The sequence below is a fragment of the Lampetra planeri genome, chromosome 40 (genome assembly GCF_965212315.1).
Source record: "Lampetra planeri chromosome 40, kcLamPlan1.2.h2, whole genome shotgun sequence".
NCBI lineage: Eukaryota > Metazoa > Chordata > Hyperoartia > Petromyzontiformes > Petromyzontidae > Lampetra > Lampetra planeri.
Window position 1 is genome coordinate 4,821,195 of NC_136146.1, and position 14,786 is coordinate 4,835,980.

At 59.2% G+C, this 14,786-nt stretch overlaps 1 protein-coding gene across 1 annotated transcript in view; it reads left to right on the forward strand.

Moving 5' to 3' along the window:
- The window catches only part of LOC144731755 (inositol 1,4,5-trisphosphate-gated calcium channel ITPR1-like), a 79,852-nt gene extending 65,680 nt beyond the window's left edge, over positions 1-14,172 (forward strand). Inside the window, exons 45-58 of the mRNA XM_078612973.1 lie at positions 181-276; positions 707-817; positions 1,344-1,454; positions 2,829-3,021; positions 4,115-4,234; positions 4,864-5,039; positions 5,621-5,785; positions 6,211-6,406; positions 7,444-7,554; positions 8,154-8,302; positions 9,340-9,505; positions 10,513-10,673; positions 12,506-12,667; positions 13,617-14,172. Coding sequence (XP_078469099.1) covers positions 181-276; positions 707-817; positions 1,344-1,454; positions 2,829-3,021; positions 4,115-4,234; positions 4,864-5,039; positions 5,621-5,785; positions 6,211-6,406; positions 7,444-7,554; positions 8,154-8,302; positions 9,340-9,505; positions 10,513-10,673; positions 12,506-12,667; positions 13,617-13,709 — 2,010 coding nt within the window. The 3' untranslated portion in view covers positions 13,710-14,172. The remainder of the gene's footprint in view (positions 1-180; positions 277-706; positions 818-1,343; positions 1,455-2,828; positions 3,022-4,114; positions 4,235-4,863; positions 5,040-5,620; positions 5,786-6,210; positions 6,407-7,443; positions 7,555-8,153; positions 8,303-9,339; positions 9,506-10,512; positions 10,674-12,505; positions 12,668-13,616) is intronic.
- Positions 14,173-14,786: the final 614 nt, after the last annotated feature.

The following is a 14,786-nucleotide window of genomic DNA, read 5'->3' on the forward strand; positions in this document are numbered from 1 at the left end:
CAAACTCCAAATATACAGGTGTCAGGGTCTGGGCCGGGATCGAACCCACGTCCTCCTGTTTACCAGGCGAGGGAGTTAACATCTCGCCACTGTGGCGCCCCTATTATAATTATTGTGGTGGTGGTGGTGGCGGTGACGAGGCTGACGTGAATGTCTGGCGCAATCACGTTCCGTGTGCAGAACAATGCATCCAAGCTGCTGCTCGCCATCATGGAGAGCAGACGGGACAGCGAGAACGCCGAGCGCATCCTCTACAACATGCGGCCCAAGGAGCTGGTGAGCCGGGGTTAAAGGGCATCGGGGGGGGCAGCACTTGGGCGCTTCGTAGGAGGGGCGATAATTAAGTTGATCAAGTGGGGGGCAATGAGGTTTCATGGGGGGGTGGCGGCACCTACGTTTCAAAGGAAGGCAATCCTCGGGTTTCTTAGGGAGGGGCACTAAAAGTTAACTGTGGACAGCCCTTGGGTTGCCCAAGGGGGAAGGCACTTTGGTTTCCTGGTGGGCGGCACACGTGTTGGGTAAAGGGGCGGCACTTCTATTTCAATGTCGGGATGGCACGTGGCTTTTGTTAAGGGGGCGGGGGAGGGTAGCACTTGAGACGAGCATAGGGGCGGCACTTACATTGGGTGTCGGCGTGAAGGGCGACGCTTCACTTGGGGGCGCGGCACCGTCATCTCTTCGGCTCCCTTGCCCGCCCCGGCCGCAGGTGGACGTGATCCGCAATGCGTTCAACCAGGAGGAGGAGATCTACCCGGGCCAGGAAGACACGGTGTCCCCCAAGGAGGTCGGCCACAACATCTACATCCTGGCTCACCAGGTGAGCGCGGAGACCCCCGCTTGGAGCCCAGCACCACCCGCCGCATTGTTTCGGTTCGACGATGTGGGGAGGAGGAGGAGGTGGCGAGGGAGGGAGGGAGGTAGGCGAGGGGGGGAGCTGCACAAGGGGCCGACCGCCGTGGAGATGGAGGGATGGAATCGGCTTGTGTGCCGGGTGCCAGGCGGATGGTTGTATCGCAGGACGGAGAGAGAGCAACGGCCTGAGGCCTTTATCCGGCAGGGAATATATCATGAACGATGGTTATTTAGTAATGGATAAAATCATTTGTTATAACGTAATTTAAAGGCGTTTGTTAGCCCGTTGCAAAGCAGCAGGACCCTCGAGTGAAAGCCACGAGTGCCAAGCTCGTCGGCATTGTAGTCTTTTTAGACGTTTATTTAACGCCTCGTTGGAATCCGTAGACTCTGGCAGCGCCACGCCCGGCCGCCTTAGTCTCCCTCGCGGCGATGTTTACCACACACCACGCCGGCTACTACTCACCTGACCCCACCTTGCGTCCCGGCAGCTGGCGCGGCACAACAAGGAGCTGCAGGCCATGCTGAAGGCCCCGGTGGACGGCGCCGCCGGAGAGGACGACCCCCTCTCGTACTACGCCACCAACACCGCCCAGATCGAGGTGCCCGCCACTCCCACGACGGTGCAGCCGGCGCACGGGGAGACCCTCGCCAGGGCTACTCACCGCACACTCCACCACACTCGCCGCACACTCACCGCACACTCACCACACACTCACCACACGCCGCCACAACACTCGCTGCCACTCATTGCACTCACCGCACACTCACCGCACATTCACCGCACTCACCACACACTCACCGCACACTCCGCGCTCACCACACGCCGCCACAACACTCGCCGCCGCTCACTGCACTCACCGCACACTCACCGCACATTCACCGCACTCACCGTACACTCCACCGCACACTCACGGCAGACAATTGCCACGGCTTTGGAACCCTGTCGTCACAATCGGGTTGCAGCACCCAGCTTCTGCCTCGCTACGTCACTGGATAGAATGAATCTTCTAGCAGTCGTCGGCGTGTTTGATGATCCAGCACTCAGTGATTCTCTCTCCAGTCACTCGCTCACTCACCGGCGGTCGGTCGCCTACTTACAGATCGAAGGCTTCTACCATGGTCGCTGTTCCTGTGAACGTCACTCGTTGATTCCTCCACCCGTGTTGAGAACTCGGTCTATACCAACCACTCGCTGCTTCGTGTAATCACAACACTGCAGGTCACAACAACAACACTCACTCACCACACTGCAGGTCACAACACACTCACTCACTCACCACACTGCAGCTCACAACACACTCACCCACTCACCACACTGCAGGTCACAACACACTCACCCACTCACTCACCACACTGCAGGTCACATCAACACTCACTCACCACACTGCAGGTCACAACAACAACACTCACTCACCACACTGCAGGTCACAACACACTCACTCACTCACCACACTGCAGATCACAACAACACTCACCCACTCACCACACTGCTGGTCACAACAACACTCACCCACTCACCACACTGCAGGTCACAACACACTCACCCACTCACTCACCACACTGCAGGTCACATCAACACTCACTCACCACACTGCAGGTCACATCAACACTCACTCACCACACTGCAGGTCACAACAACACTCACTCACCACACTGCAGCTCACCTCACTTATCTTTCTACTCCCATCGTAACTTCTTATTATTTGCGCTGTCATTATTTGGCGAGGCCACCACGGAGGAAGGCGCTCTGACTCACACGGTCTGCAGTAGTCTCACGGCGGAGGGGGCGGGGCGAGGTTGCTGTCGATACAGTAACACACAACCGCAGTAATAACCAGGGCGGCCTGCCAAATCTGAACCGCGAACCTTTGCAACAAGCGGCTTGCGTGGTACCACGGCGCCGCACCCGCCTCCCCCCCCCCAACGCCCCCACCACGGCGCGCTCGCTTGACGTTTGCCGGACGTTGCGACAGATCGTGCGTCAGGACCGCACGATGGAGCAGATCGTGTTCCCCGTGCCGGGGATCTGCCACTACCTGACGCGGGAGTCGAAGGCGCGCGTGTACAGCTCGACGGAGCGCGACGAGCAGGGAAGCAAGATCAACGGCTTCTTCCAGGTGTGGGAGGAGCTCTACCGCGAGATGGAGTGGCAGAAGAAGCTCGAAGGCAAGGACGATTCTTCTCCTTTTGTTTAATCGTTGCTAAATCAACGCGAGCAAGTTTTGCGGCGCGGGTTTACGTTGCGTACGCGTGTACATTGAACTTCTTTCTCTCGCACCGTACGCTGCCGACCGTGCCAATCGGAGGCTGCGCGGGAACGGACTACAAACGAAACGCAAAGAGCATTTCTCGAGATCCGGAGGCGCGGGAAGACGCAGACGAGCGTGAGCCAGAGCCGGCGCTTGCCAACGCCTTGCCCCAAGCTCTGTGGCTCGACGTTGGGACGTTTGCCGCAACTCCACTGACGAGCGCTTCATACCCAGTTAGGAGGAGCGCGAGGAGAAAGCCCACACTCGCGATGGGTGCTAACCCTCACGGGAACCCACTTGCTGTACTACGGGGAGACGGCGACCCCCGGTGCCCAGAGGGTTTGATTGTAAGCGTCACGGCATTTGTGGGTGATCCATCGACACCCTCCCCTTCACGGCGCTGGATTATCAGAATCTGGATCTGTATGTCGACCGGAGGAATCCCATGAGGCGTAAAGCTCTTTGTCGCAGATGCCCGTTCGGGGCTGTGCCGCCAGTGCCCCACAGTGTGGAGATACTGCCGCAATATTAAGACGGCGATGATCGTGTCGCGTCCGTGCTGTCGCCGTCGCGTCGTCGTCGTCGTCGACCGTTTTACTTTTGAACGGAAGTATTTTTATTTGCCGTTGAAGTTTTTCGTTTTTACGCGATAGAAGCGGAATTATTAAGGTGACCAAATACATTCTTGTAAAAACGTAAACAGTAACGATTGTAAATGGAGATATGAAGGGCAGAGAGAGTCGAATAACGGCGATAAAGCTTCGGTGCTTTAAAAAGAAACATCGGAGTAATTGACATCACCATTTCCAAAGCTCTTTTGACGATTGAATTGCTTCTTGTGCAACTGAGCGTGTGCATTCGTAACCGTCGCCGATTGTAACGTTGCAATGATTAGAAGGCCTGTGAATCGGTTAGCACCGGGCAATTACGGCAGAGCGCAAAAACCCGCCAAAGAACGTGAAACTCGATCGCCGAGTGACGGCAAAAAACTGACATCGTCATCTCCACAGCCAAGAAATACCTCTCGTGGATCTCCAAGAACATGACGCTGTGGAGCAGCATCTCGTTCAACCTCGCCGTCATCATCAACCTCCTCGTCGCCTTCTTCTTCCCCTTCGACGGCAGCAAATGTGAGAGGTGGCCGCGGTGTGACGTCTTGGTGTGTGACGTCTTGGTGTGTGACGTCTTGGTGTGTGACGTCTTGGTGTGTGACGTCTTGGTGTGTGACGTCTTGGTGTGCGACGTCTTGGTGTGTGTGACGTCTTGGTGTGTGTGACGTCTTGGGGTGTGACGTCTTGGGGTGTGACGTCTTGGTGTGTGACGTCTTGGGGTGTGACGTCTTGGTGTGCGTGACGTCTTGGTGTGCGACGTCTTGGTGTGTGTGACGTCTTGGTGTATGACGTCTTGGTGTGTGTGACGTCTTGGTGTGTGTGACGTCTTGGTGTATGACGTCTTGGTGTGTGTGACGTCTTGGTGTATGACATCTTGGTGTATGACATCTTGGTGTGCGACGTCTTGGTGTGTGTGACGTCACAGCGGGCGCCGATGATTAGTACGATGATGGCGACGACGTTGACGGTGGGGTTCGCGTAAACTTCTTAATCGACAGTGTTGATGCTGACGATTGTGATGATGATGTTGTCGATGATGATGATGTCATCGGTGATGATGATGATGTCATCGGTGATGGCGATGATGTCATCGGTGATGGCGATGATGTCGTCGCTGATGGCGATGATGTCGACGACGATGTCGCCAGGGACGCTGGAGTCCTGGCCCGTCCCCCTACTCGCCGCCACCGCCGCGGCGCTCGCCGTCGGCGTCGCGGCCTTCCCCTCCCGCAAGGCGCTGCGGCTGCTCAGCGTGCCGGCCATCGCCTTCTTCATCTTCACGCTCGGCCTCGAGGCCACCGTCATCCTCCTGGGCTCGGCCAACGTGAGTCCCCCCCCCACGCCCAATCCCAACCTCCGACACGACGCGTCCGTCGCGACCGGGCGCCGGCAGTCGCCGCCCGTAGCCCGGCGGTGCCGTGAGGGGCTCGGCTGGCGGGAGGATCGGAAGGCGAACTCGACCGTCAGACCCGCCTCCGGCTGGCCGTCTTTGACCCCGTCACGCCATCGGCGGTCGGCGGGCCCTGCTGGACTAGCTCCGGACACGGGGCGAGGTCTCCGTGCGGCCGACCTCCGCCGTCGGGGCCGTCGGGTTGAGAGGGGGCTCTGGGGAAACTGACACGTGGCCGCCGCGGATGCCGCGGATGCCACCGCACGGCTCGCGGTTACGCACGACGGCGAGCGGATGACTGCGGGGGGCAGCGAGGGTTGGCGGATCATGCACACGCTCGGTCGCGCTCTACGTGTGTACACGCCCTTGTGGTGGCGGGGGACGGCACTCGACGCGCTTGTGGTTGTTGTTGTTGTTATCCCATGCCGGCATGGCCGGTCTGACCGGTGGTCGTCATCGTTGTTGTCGTTGTTGTTGTCGTTGTCGTTGTTGTTGTTGTTGTGCCGGCACGACAGGTGTGCAACAAGCTGGTGTTCCTCGCCAGCTTCGTGGGCAACAGGGGCCGCTTCGCGGGCGGCTACCGCGCCGTCATGCTGGACGTGGAGCTGCTCTACCACGTCGCCTACCTCCTCATCTGCGTGCTCGGCCTGCTCGCCCACCCCTTCTTCTTCAGCCTGCTGGTGCGCACGCAACGGACACGGCGGTCGCCCGCACGGCCGTCGACGCGCCGTTAGCGGGCGCCTGTTAGGAGCCACGCCCGTCGAAGGGGACGCGTGGACAGCGCCGCGCCCGGACGCTTTTGTCTCCCCGGTGGTGATGTCGCCGCACCGTTACCGGGGTGCTCATTGAGGCTGAGTCGACCTAGGGGAGGCTCAGGACCGGTTCAGATATTCGTCTCCGGATGTCGGCCGTGAGCGGGAATGGAACTCGCGGCTTTCTGTTTTGCAGCGCGATGCTCAAACGACAGCGCGCCGCCACGCACGCACGGACGCAACGGTGTCGGCCACTTTGCCGGGAACCGAACTCATTCTCCCGCCCCTCCCCCGCCCCCTCCCCCTACCTGCGGCTGCCGCCACCGCCGCCGCCCACGTGGTCTCGCCGGCAGCTGTTTGACGTGGTGTACCGCGAGGAGACGCTGCTGAACGTGATCAAGAGCGTGACGCGCAACGGACGCTCCATCGTGCTCACCGCCGTGCTCGGCCTCATCCTCATCTACCTCTTCTCCATCGTCGGGTTCCAGTTCCTCAAGGACGACTTCATCCTGGACGTGGATAAGCTGGCGGAGGCCAAGCCACCAGCCGGTCAGTCCGCCCACCCGCCTCGCCCCGTCTCGCACCGTCCTCCATCCGCCCGGAGGGAGACGTTGAACAGAAAATCGTCGCCCCCTTTTCTCCCCCAAGTTCCATTTCATTCCATTTCTGCCGGTGGTGGAACCCGGTGGGGGTGGGTGGGTGGGGGAGCGTTAGTGGTGATTGCCCCCCCCCCCCACCGCACCCCTCTTTCCCCCACCTAAAGATCTCTAAAATATGTATTTTGTTGATATTTACCGGAGAAAATAAAGTGATGTGTTTTTTTTAATGATTGTTATTAGTAATGTAGGGCCCTTATTAAAAAGCCTGACATTTAAATAGACCTTCCCACTCCCCGCCCCCCTTCTACCCCGCACCCCCCAATCTGGGGAGTTTCTTGATCCGCCCCGGGTTGCTCCGCCGATGGCGTGCCGGGGGACGACAACGAATGTCAGCGGTCAATCCGGCCCATCATCATCATCATCACCATCATCATCACCATCATCATCATCACCATCATCATCATCACCATCATCATCACCATCATCACCATCACCATCATCATCACCATCATCACCATCATCATCATCATCTTTCACCATCATCACCATCACCATCATCATCTTCATTATCATCACCACCATCATGATCACCATCATCATCATCATCTTTCATCATAATCACCATCACCATCATCATCTTCATCACCATCATCATCACCACCATCATCATCATCATCACCACCATCATCATCATCATCACCACCATCATCTTCATCATCATCATCATCTTTATCATCATCATCTTCATCATCATCATCTTCATCATCATTATCATCATCACCACCATCATCATCATCACCACCACCATCATCATCATCACCATCATCATCTTCATCATCATCATCACCATCATCACCATCATCATCTTCATCATCATCCTCCGGAGGGAGGGGGGTGGCTATGAAACTGACAGCTTTCAGGCTATACGGGGGATCTTTATCTCACTGTCCCCGCGTGCGTGTCCCGCGTGTGTCCCATCCATCCTAGGAGACTCGTCATCGAGATTCATGTCCGAGTTCTGTGACGCGACGGACGAGTCTTGCGTGGTGGCCGGCGCCCCCCAGCGAGAAGGAGGAGCAGGAGGCCGTCTCTTTGAAGGTGCGTGTGCGGCTCACGGCTCCGGAGATGATTTGTGAGCGATTCCCGGCTGTTGTGGGAGAGCAGCGTCCGTGCGTTCGGCTGCGTCCATCCGTCCGTAACAGGGGGGGAGGGGGGGGGTGCGGGCGGCCGGCGCGCGTCGGGTCGTTCCGAAGTGAACGGGACTCGAGCGGGAAGTTGTGCCGCCGAGAGAAGGCCGGCGCGCCACGTCGATAAACCCAGGAGGAGAAAGTCGTCGGTGAATTTTTTTTTCGTTTAACGACGCCGACGTTTACGTCGTGGGACCGTGAGAGATGGCGACGGCTCGGGGGGGAGGCCTTCGTCCAGCAGTGGATACACCATGGCCGACGACGACGACGACGTTACTGTTTGTAGAGATGTGGGATTCGCGCGGGTACGCTTCCGCCGAGAATCCAGTCTGTACCACCGCTCTCGCGTTTAACTTGAACCAGAGGTCGCAAACGGGTTTTGATTCCTTACCCGTACCCGTACCCGACCGGGTACGGGTAGCCGGGTATCGGGTAGGGTACGGGTACCCGGTTGCGACCTCTGACTTGAACCACACTGCTGCCCCCCCCCCGCCATTCCCCGTTGGTCAGCACGAGATGGCGGTACCAAGGAGGAGGAGGAGGGGGGGGAGACGGAGAAGTCGTGCGAGACCCTCATCATGTGCATCGTCACCGTGCTCAACCACGGCCTGCGCAACGGCGGCGGCGTCGGGGACGTCCTCCGCAAGCCCTCCAAGGAGGCACGGCCTCACCACGGCTTCACCATGACCTCACCACAGCTTCACCATGACCTCACCACAGCCTCATCACGGCTTCACCACGGCCTCACCACAGCCTCACCACAGCCTCACCACGGCTTCACCATGACCTCACCACAGCTTCACCACAGCCTCACCACAGCTTCACCATGACCTCACCACAGCTTCACCACAGCTTCACCACAGCCTCACCACAGCTTCACCATGACCTCACCACAGCTTCACCACAGCTTCACCACAGCCTCACCACAGCTTCACCACAGCCTCACCACAGCCTCACCACAGCCTCACCACGGCTTCACCATGACCTCACCACAGCTTCACCATGACCTCACCACAGCCTCACCACAGCTTCACCACAGCTTCACCATGACCTCACCACAGCCTCACCACGGGTTCACCATGACCTCACCACGGCTTCACCACAGCTTCACCATGACCTCACCACAGCTTCACCACAGCTTCACCACGGCCTCACCACAGCCTCACCACAGCTTCACCATGACCTCACCACAGCTTCACCACAGCTTCACCACGGCCTCACCACAGCCTCACCACAGCTTCACCATGACCTCACCACAGCTTCACCACAGCTTCACCACGTCCTCACCACAGCCTCACCACAGCTTCACCATGACCTTATCACATCCTCACCACGGCGTTGCAGCCCTCAACGTGTCGACTAAGAGCTGACCACCATCACTCTGCAGCGTGTTGGAGACGGCCCCATTTACGAGACGCTGCGTACATCAATACCGCATTGTGTGTACGGACTCGCATAGAGACGCCGTAGACTCGCACATTGAGCCGCAGAGTCACACAGACGAGCGTAAAGTTGCACACAAATCCACGTGGTCACACAGGGACCTTTGCGTGACTTCGTAACTACGTCCACCGTGTCTGTACAGCGTCTTGAAGGTCTGTCACATGCAGACGCCGTGCACGGAGCAGACTCCAGAGTGACTGTGATTGCACTGATCTCCCCCCGCCCCTCCCCCCGCCCCTCGCCCCTCCCCCAGGAGCCCCTGTTCGCCGCCAGAATCATCTACGACCTCCTCTTCTACTTCGTCGTCATCATCATCGTCCTCAACCTCATCTTCGGCGTCATCATCGACACGTTCGCCGACCTCCGCAGCGAGAAGCAGAACAAGGAGGAGGTGCTCAAGAACAGCTGCTTCATCTGCGGTGAGAGTCGGCGACGCCCCCCCCCACCGCCCGCCCCCCCCCCCCCCCCTGAGCGCCGTGAACGGAGCGCCCTCGCTCGCTCTCCGCGGTTCTTTGCGCCGTCGACGGAGCTCCCGATGGGGCCAGGTGATGACCGAGACCGGCGGCTCGGCGCACGGCACGACGAGCCGGCGCGATCGCGGCGACGGCCGCAACTTGGAGCCGGTCCCCACGGCCTCGGCGCCGCCGGCCCTCTGGAAGGCCCGGCCACTTCTCACGGTTCTCACGTCACGGCCGTCTGCCGGTGTCACCGGCCCCCTGAGCGAGAAGGCTGCACGTAGCGGCGTCTTGCACCCCAGCGCCCCCACTACTGGCAGACTGACGCCAACTTGCTCCGGCCGCCGCTGCTGTGTTCCACGCAGGGACAGCTGCCGCTGGGGAGGGGGGGGGTCCCCTGCTGGGTGCCGCGAGGTGCGCCGCTGCGTGAGAGGCGCGGTCTCGATATCGAGCGGCGACGATGACGACGACGATTAAGGAAAAAGTAGTTGGGCCTGGGCAAGACGACGTCGCTCGGAGGAACGATCGTCGTAGGGCAGGAATCGGAGTGGCGGCGAATGGAACGGAGCGCACCCGAGTGGATGTCCGATGAGGAGAGATGGAGCGATTTAAATCGGCTCGTGTGCAGGTGGTGATGGGTCAACTATTACTTTGCAGGACGGTGAGAGATGGTGGCGGCTCAGGGACGCCTTCATCCAGCAGTGGACTGAACATAGCTGATGATGATAATAACATGATAAACAGTCCTGCTTTGTTCATAATAAAACAATGAAAATAACGTACTTTTTTCTGGGCAGCCTCTGGAATATTGAGGACCAAACGTGTCCCGTTTGTTCGCCGGTCATCCTCAGTCTGGACTGTGACCCCCCCCCCCTGCCGCCACCCTCCTCTCGGCGTCCGCTCACCACCGCCTCTCCCCACCCGCCCCCCTCCCTCCCTCCCTGCCTGCCTGCGACTTTGTGGCGGAGCAGGACTGGAGCGGGACAAGTTCGACAACAAGACGGTGTCGTTCGAGGAGCACGTGAAGGTGGAGCACAACATGTGGCACTACCTCTACTTCATCGTGCTGGCGCGCGTCAAGGACCCCACCGAGTACACGGGCCCCGAGAGTTACGTCGCCGACATGATCGCGGTGAGGAGCGCCGGGCGGGCGGCCGCTGGCGTCGGCGCTGGTGGGCGGAATGCCGGGACGTGCGATGCCGGATGACGGCCGATTTGGACGGGGGGGGGCGAGCCGGTGATGGCGTGGGTCAAAGTTCAGGGAGAGGCTCCCGAATTAGAAAGGCGGTGCAGTGTCACGGCCTCGTTGCAAGAATGGGGGGGGGGGGGGGGGGGGTGGCACCGGCTGAGGTTCTGACATTGCGGCCCTGGTGTAGGTCGCGTGATTCTTCGTTTTCAGTTTCTCTCGGGTTACGTCGTCCGTGTGGGTTTGCGATGACAGTTTTGAACTGAGACCCTCCACAACTCTGTTGGCGAGGTGGCATGGACCGGTCTGTCGCGTGGTGGACGGCCGTTGTTAAACAATCGACGTTATACCGACCACGAGGGATCTAACTAATTATGAATCGTAATCTTGGTGATGAAGTCAACCAACGCTGGGTCTAAGTTTGTTGCTTTGTCTCTTGCTGGTGTACACGTTGGCGGTGTCGGAGACACAGGGGTGGCATGGATCCGATCCTGTGATTGAGCAGCCGTAGGACGACTGCGCTTTGGTCTCATGAGATTAAATTGCAGGTGAAATATTTGAGTAAATTAAGTAAATATGTCGCAATAGCTAAAGACACGGAGCCTGTTACACCAGAAGTTCTGAGGTTGAACCCTAGGTCTGTGATTCTCCCTGTCCCTCGTGCGGTTCAGAATGGCCGTGTCGGAGATTCTGTCGACAGAGGGTTGAGATTTTGAGTTGAAGTTCGAGGTAGTGGTGGTGGTGGCGATGGAAGCGGTGGTGGTGGAGGCGGTGGTGGTGGAGGCGGTGGTGGAGGCGGTGGTGGTGGCTGTGGTGGTGGAGGCGGTGGTGGAGGCGGTGGTGGAGGCGGTGGTGGTGGTGGCGGCAGTGGTGGTGGTAATGGTAGTGGCGGCGGGAGTGACGGTGGTGGCGGCGGTGGTGATGACGGCGGTGGTGGTGGTGGTGGCGGTGGTCATGATGGTGGTGGTGGCGGTGGTGGCGGAGGTGGTGGCGGTGGTGATGACGGCGGTGGTGCGGAGGTTGGATTCCGCCGGGATTACAACCGCGACGCGGGACACTGGAGAGGCCGTTGTTGGGGACTTTCTGCCGGGCGGCATGCCTCGCCGCCGCTGACACCAATACCATCACTCGGCCATTCCCGTGAGATTACGCCTAATAGGATTGGTGCGCGGGGCACGGTGAGTGGCCTCGTGTGCTCGCCATCACCGACACGTGCGTGTGTGTGCGTGCGCGCGTGCGTGTGTGTACGTCTGCCGGTAATCTCGGTCGCTTAACTCGTAACACCTGTGCGTGTCCCGTGACCTCCTGCCAGCGGCGAGCTTTCGACGCCTCACGTGGCCTCAGCGTGTGCGTGCGTGCGTGTGTTTGTACGTGGTTTGCATGGTGAGCGGCGGCGCAGCGGTGAGCGCATTGCACGACGAACCCGGCGGCCCCAGTTGCAATCTCGCTCGAGGTCAACATCGGTGACGAATATCTGAACTGGTCATGGGCCTCCCCTAGGTCAACTCAGCCTTAAATACGTACTTGGTGTGATGTAATAAACAAAGCCGGCTGTGCGTGGTTCTGGATACCCACCCCCTCGTGTGTCATGCCGGCTTTCATAGGCGCTGCGTGCTAAGAACACTTGCCCCAAATGTCCGCTGAGGCTACACGGGGGTCTGTCTCTATGAGTGCGTGCGAGTGTCAATGTGTCTTTTGTGCGTATTTGTATGCTCATGCGTCTGTATGTCCGCGCGTGCGCGCGTGCGTGCGTGCGTGCGTGCGCGTGCACCCCACAGGAGCAGAACCTGGACTGGTTCCCACGGATGCGTGCCATGTCGCTAGTGAGCAGCGACGGTGAGGGTGAGCAGAACGAGCTGCGTGGCCTGCAGGACAAACTCGACTGCACCATGAAGCTCGTCTCCTACCTCTCCAGCCAGCTGTCCGAGCTCAAGGAGCAGGTGAGCGGCAGGGGGGGGGGGGCGGTCGCGTTGGCAGGAGGTGTGTGGGTGGGTGGGTAGAGGGTGGGTGGGTAGAGGGTGTGTGGGTGGGTTGGTGTGTGGGTGGGTTGGTGTGTGGGTATTGGGTGGGTGGGTAGAGGGTGGGTGGGTAGAGGGTGGGTGGGTAGAGGGTGTGTGGGTATTGGGTGTGCGTGTGTGTGTCTGGGAATCCGGCGGTTAGCGCGCCTCGCTACGAACCCGGCGACCCGAGTTTGATTTCCGCTCGCATCTAACACCGGTGACGATTATCTGAACCGGTTCTGGGCCTCCCCCAGGGCCACTCAGCATAAACTCTAAATAAGTTCCTGGTGCGGTGTGTAAACATCGTCACTAGGGGGACGAAAGCGGCCGGGCACGGTACTGACCACCCACCCCATTGTGCGCCGTGCCGGCCTTCATAGGTGCAACTCGCGAACAGCACTCGCCCCTACAGTCTGTTGAAGGCTATACGGGGGATCTTTGTCTTTGTGGTCAGTGTTTAGGGTGTTTAGGGTGTGTGTGTGCGTATGTGGGTGGGTAAATGTGTTGGTAGACGGTTGGGTGTTTAGCCGAGTGGGTGCGTTGTGTCGGTGATTAGGCGACGGTGCTGGTAGGGGGCTAGGCGTTGGTGGTGTCCGTGCGTTTTAATCGCTCAGCCGAGCTTTAGACAGCAGTCGGCAGTGGCCACTACATTTACTGAATGATGATGATGGTGCTGCTGCTGCTGATGACGATGACAGTGCTGCCGCTGATGCGAATGCTCATGGTGATGATGATGATGGTGCCGCTGGCGATGACGGTGCTGGCGGTGATGGTGCTGCTACGTGACGGCGTGCCTTTTGGAGACGACGCAAACATAGGTGCCACTCGCGAAGAGCACTCGCCCCTACAGTCTGTTGAGGCTATACGGGGGATCTTTTTCTCTGTGCAGATGACGGAGCAGAGAAAGCACAAGCAGAGGATCGGCTTCATCACGAACAGTCCCCACATGAACCCCGGCGAGAGCGCGCAGATGGCGGCGTGAGATCTCAGCCGGTGCCGGCACCACCAGGGCACTAGCCACCGGCGCTATATAGGAACCACTGCCACCGTGCCACCACTACCAGCACTGGCACCATCAACACCATCGCCAGCACCGGCACGACCATCGCCCCCACCAACAACAACCATCGGCAACCACACCAACAACCACACCAACAACCACACCAACAACCACAACCACACCAACAACCACACCAACAACCACACCAACAACCACAACCACACCAACAACCACACCAACAACCACACCAACAACCACACCAACAACCACACCAACAACCACACCAACAACCGCTACCGCTGACACGACGAGCACCACCAGCGGCGGCAGCAGCAGCGGCACCGCAACCGCTACAAACACACAAACAAGGGGCAGCCTCAAGGGGAGTCTCCGAGCGGACGATTCGGCAACGTGCCCGGCACTGCCACGACGCTGTGGGGGGGGATGGAGGTGGGGGGGGAGGCGGGGGGGGTTCCCGTCTGGGGGTCGCATAGCGCCTCCTGAACCACGCATAAAACATCCTCAACGCGTGCATCATCGCCGGTGCCGTGGCCACGACATTCCCTCTTGTCCACGTCACGCCATCTGGCCACCGTCGGCGCGTTGATGAGTTCACGCCGTGCGTGCGGCGCGTGTTTGTGTGCGCGTGACAGCGTTCTCTCGGGTGCGTATCGTGTTTTTTCCGACCGGTGGGTTTTGTGGGCGAAATTGCGGTTTGCCGATGCGGCCATAGCGCGGGCCGTGGCGGTGACGGCACCGCCAGGGAGAGGCTCGGCAAGAGCTCAGTGGGCCCCAAGCGGCTCGAGGGGCACCCAGGTTCACGAAAATCTAAAAGGGGTGAAACCAAACATCAGCTCAAATTCAAGAGCTAATGAACGAAACGTGCCAATTAGTATACCAAGCTCATGGATCTCTGTCTCGATCTTCTCAAAACTCATTCCGCCACAATTATCTTCAGTCCACGCTTCTCTCGTCTCTCTGCACCTCCGTCTCTTGTCTTCATCGCTTCCATCATCTCTTGAGTGAGCGCTCACATCAGGGGGCGGCGGTTGTTGGCGG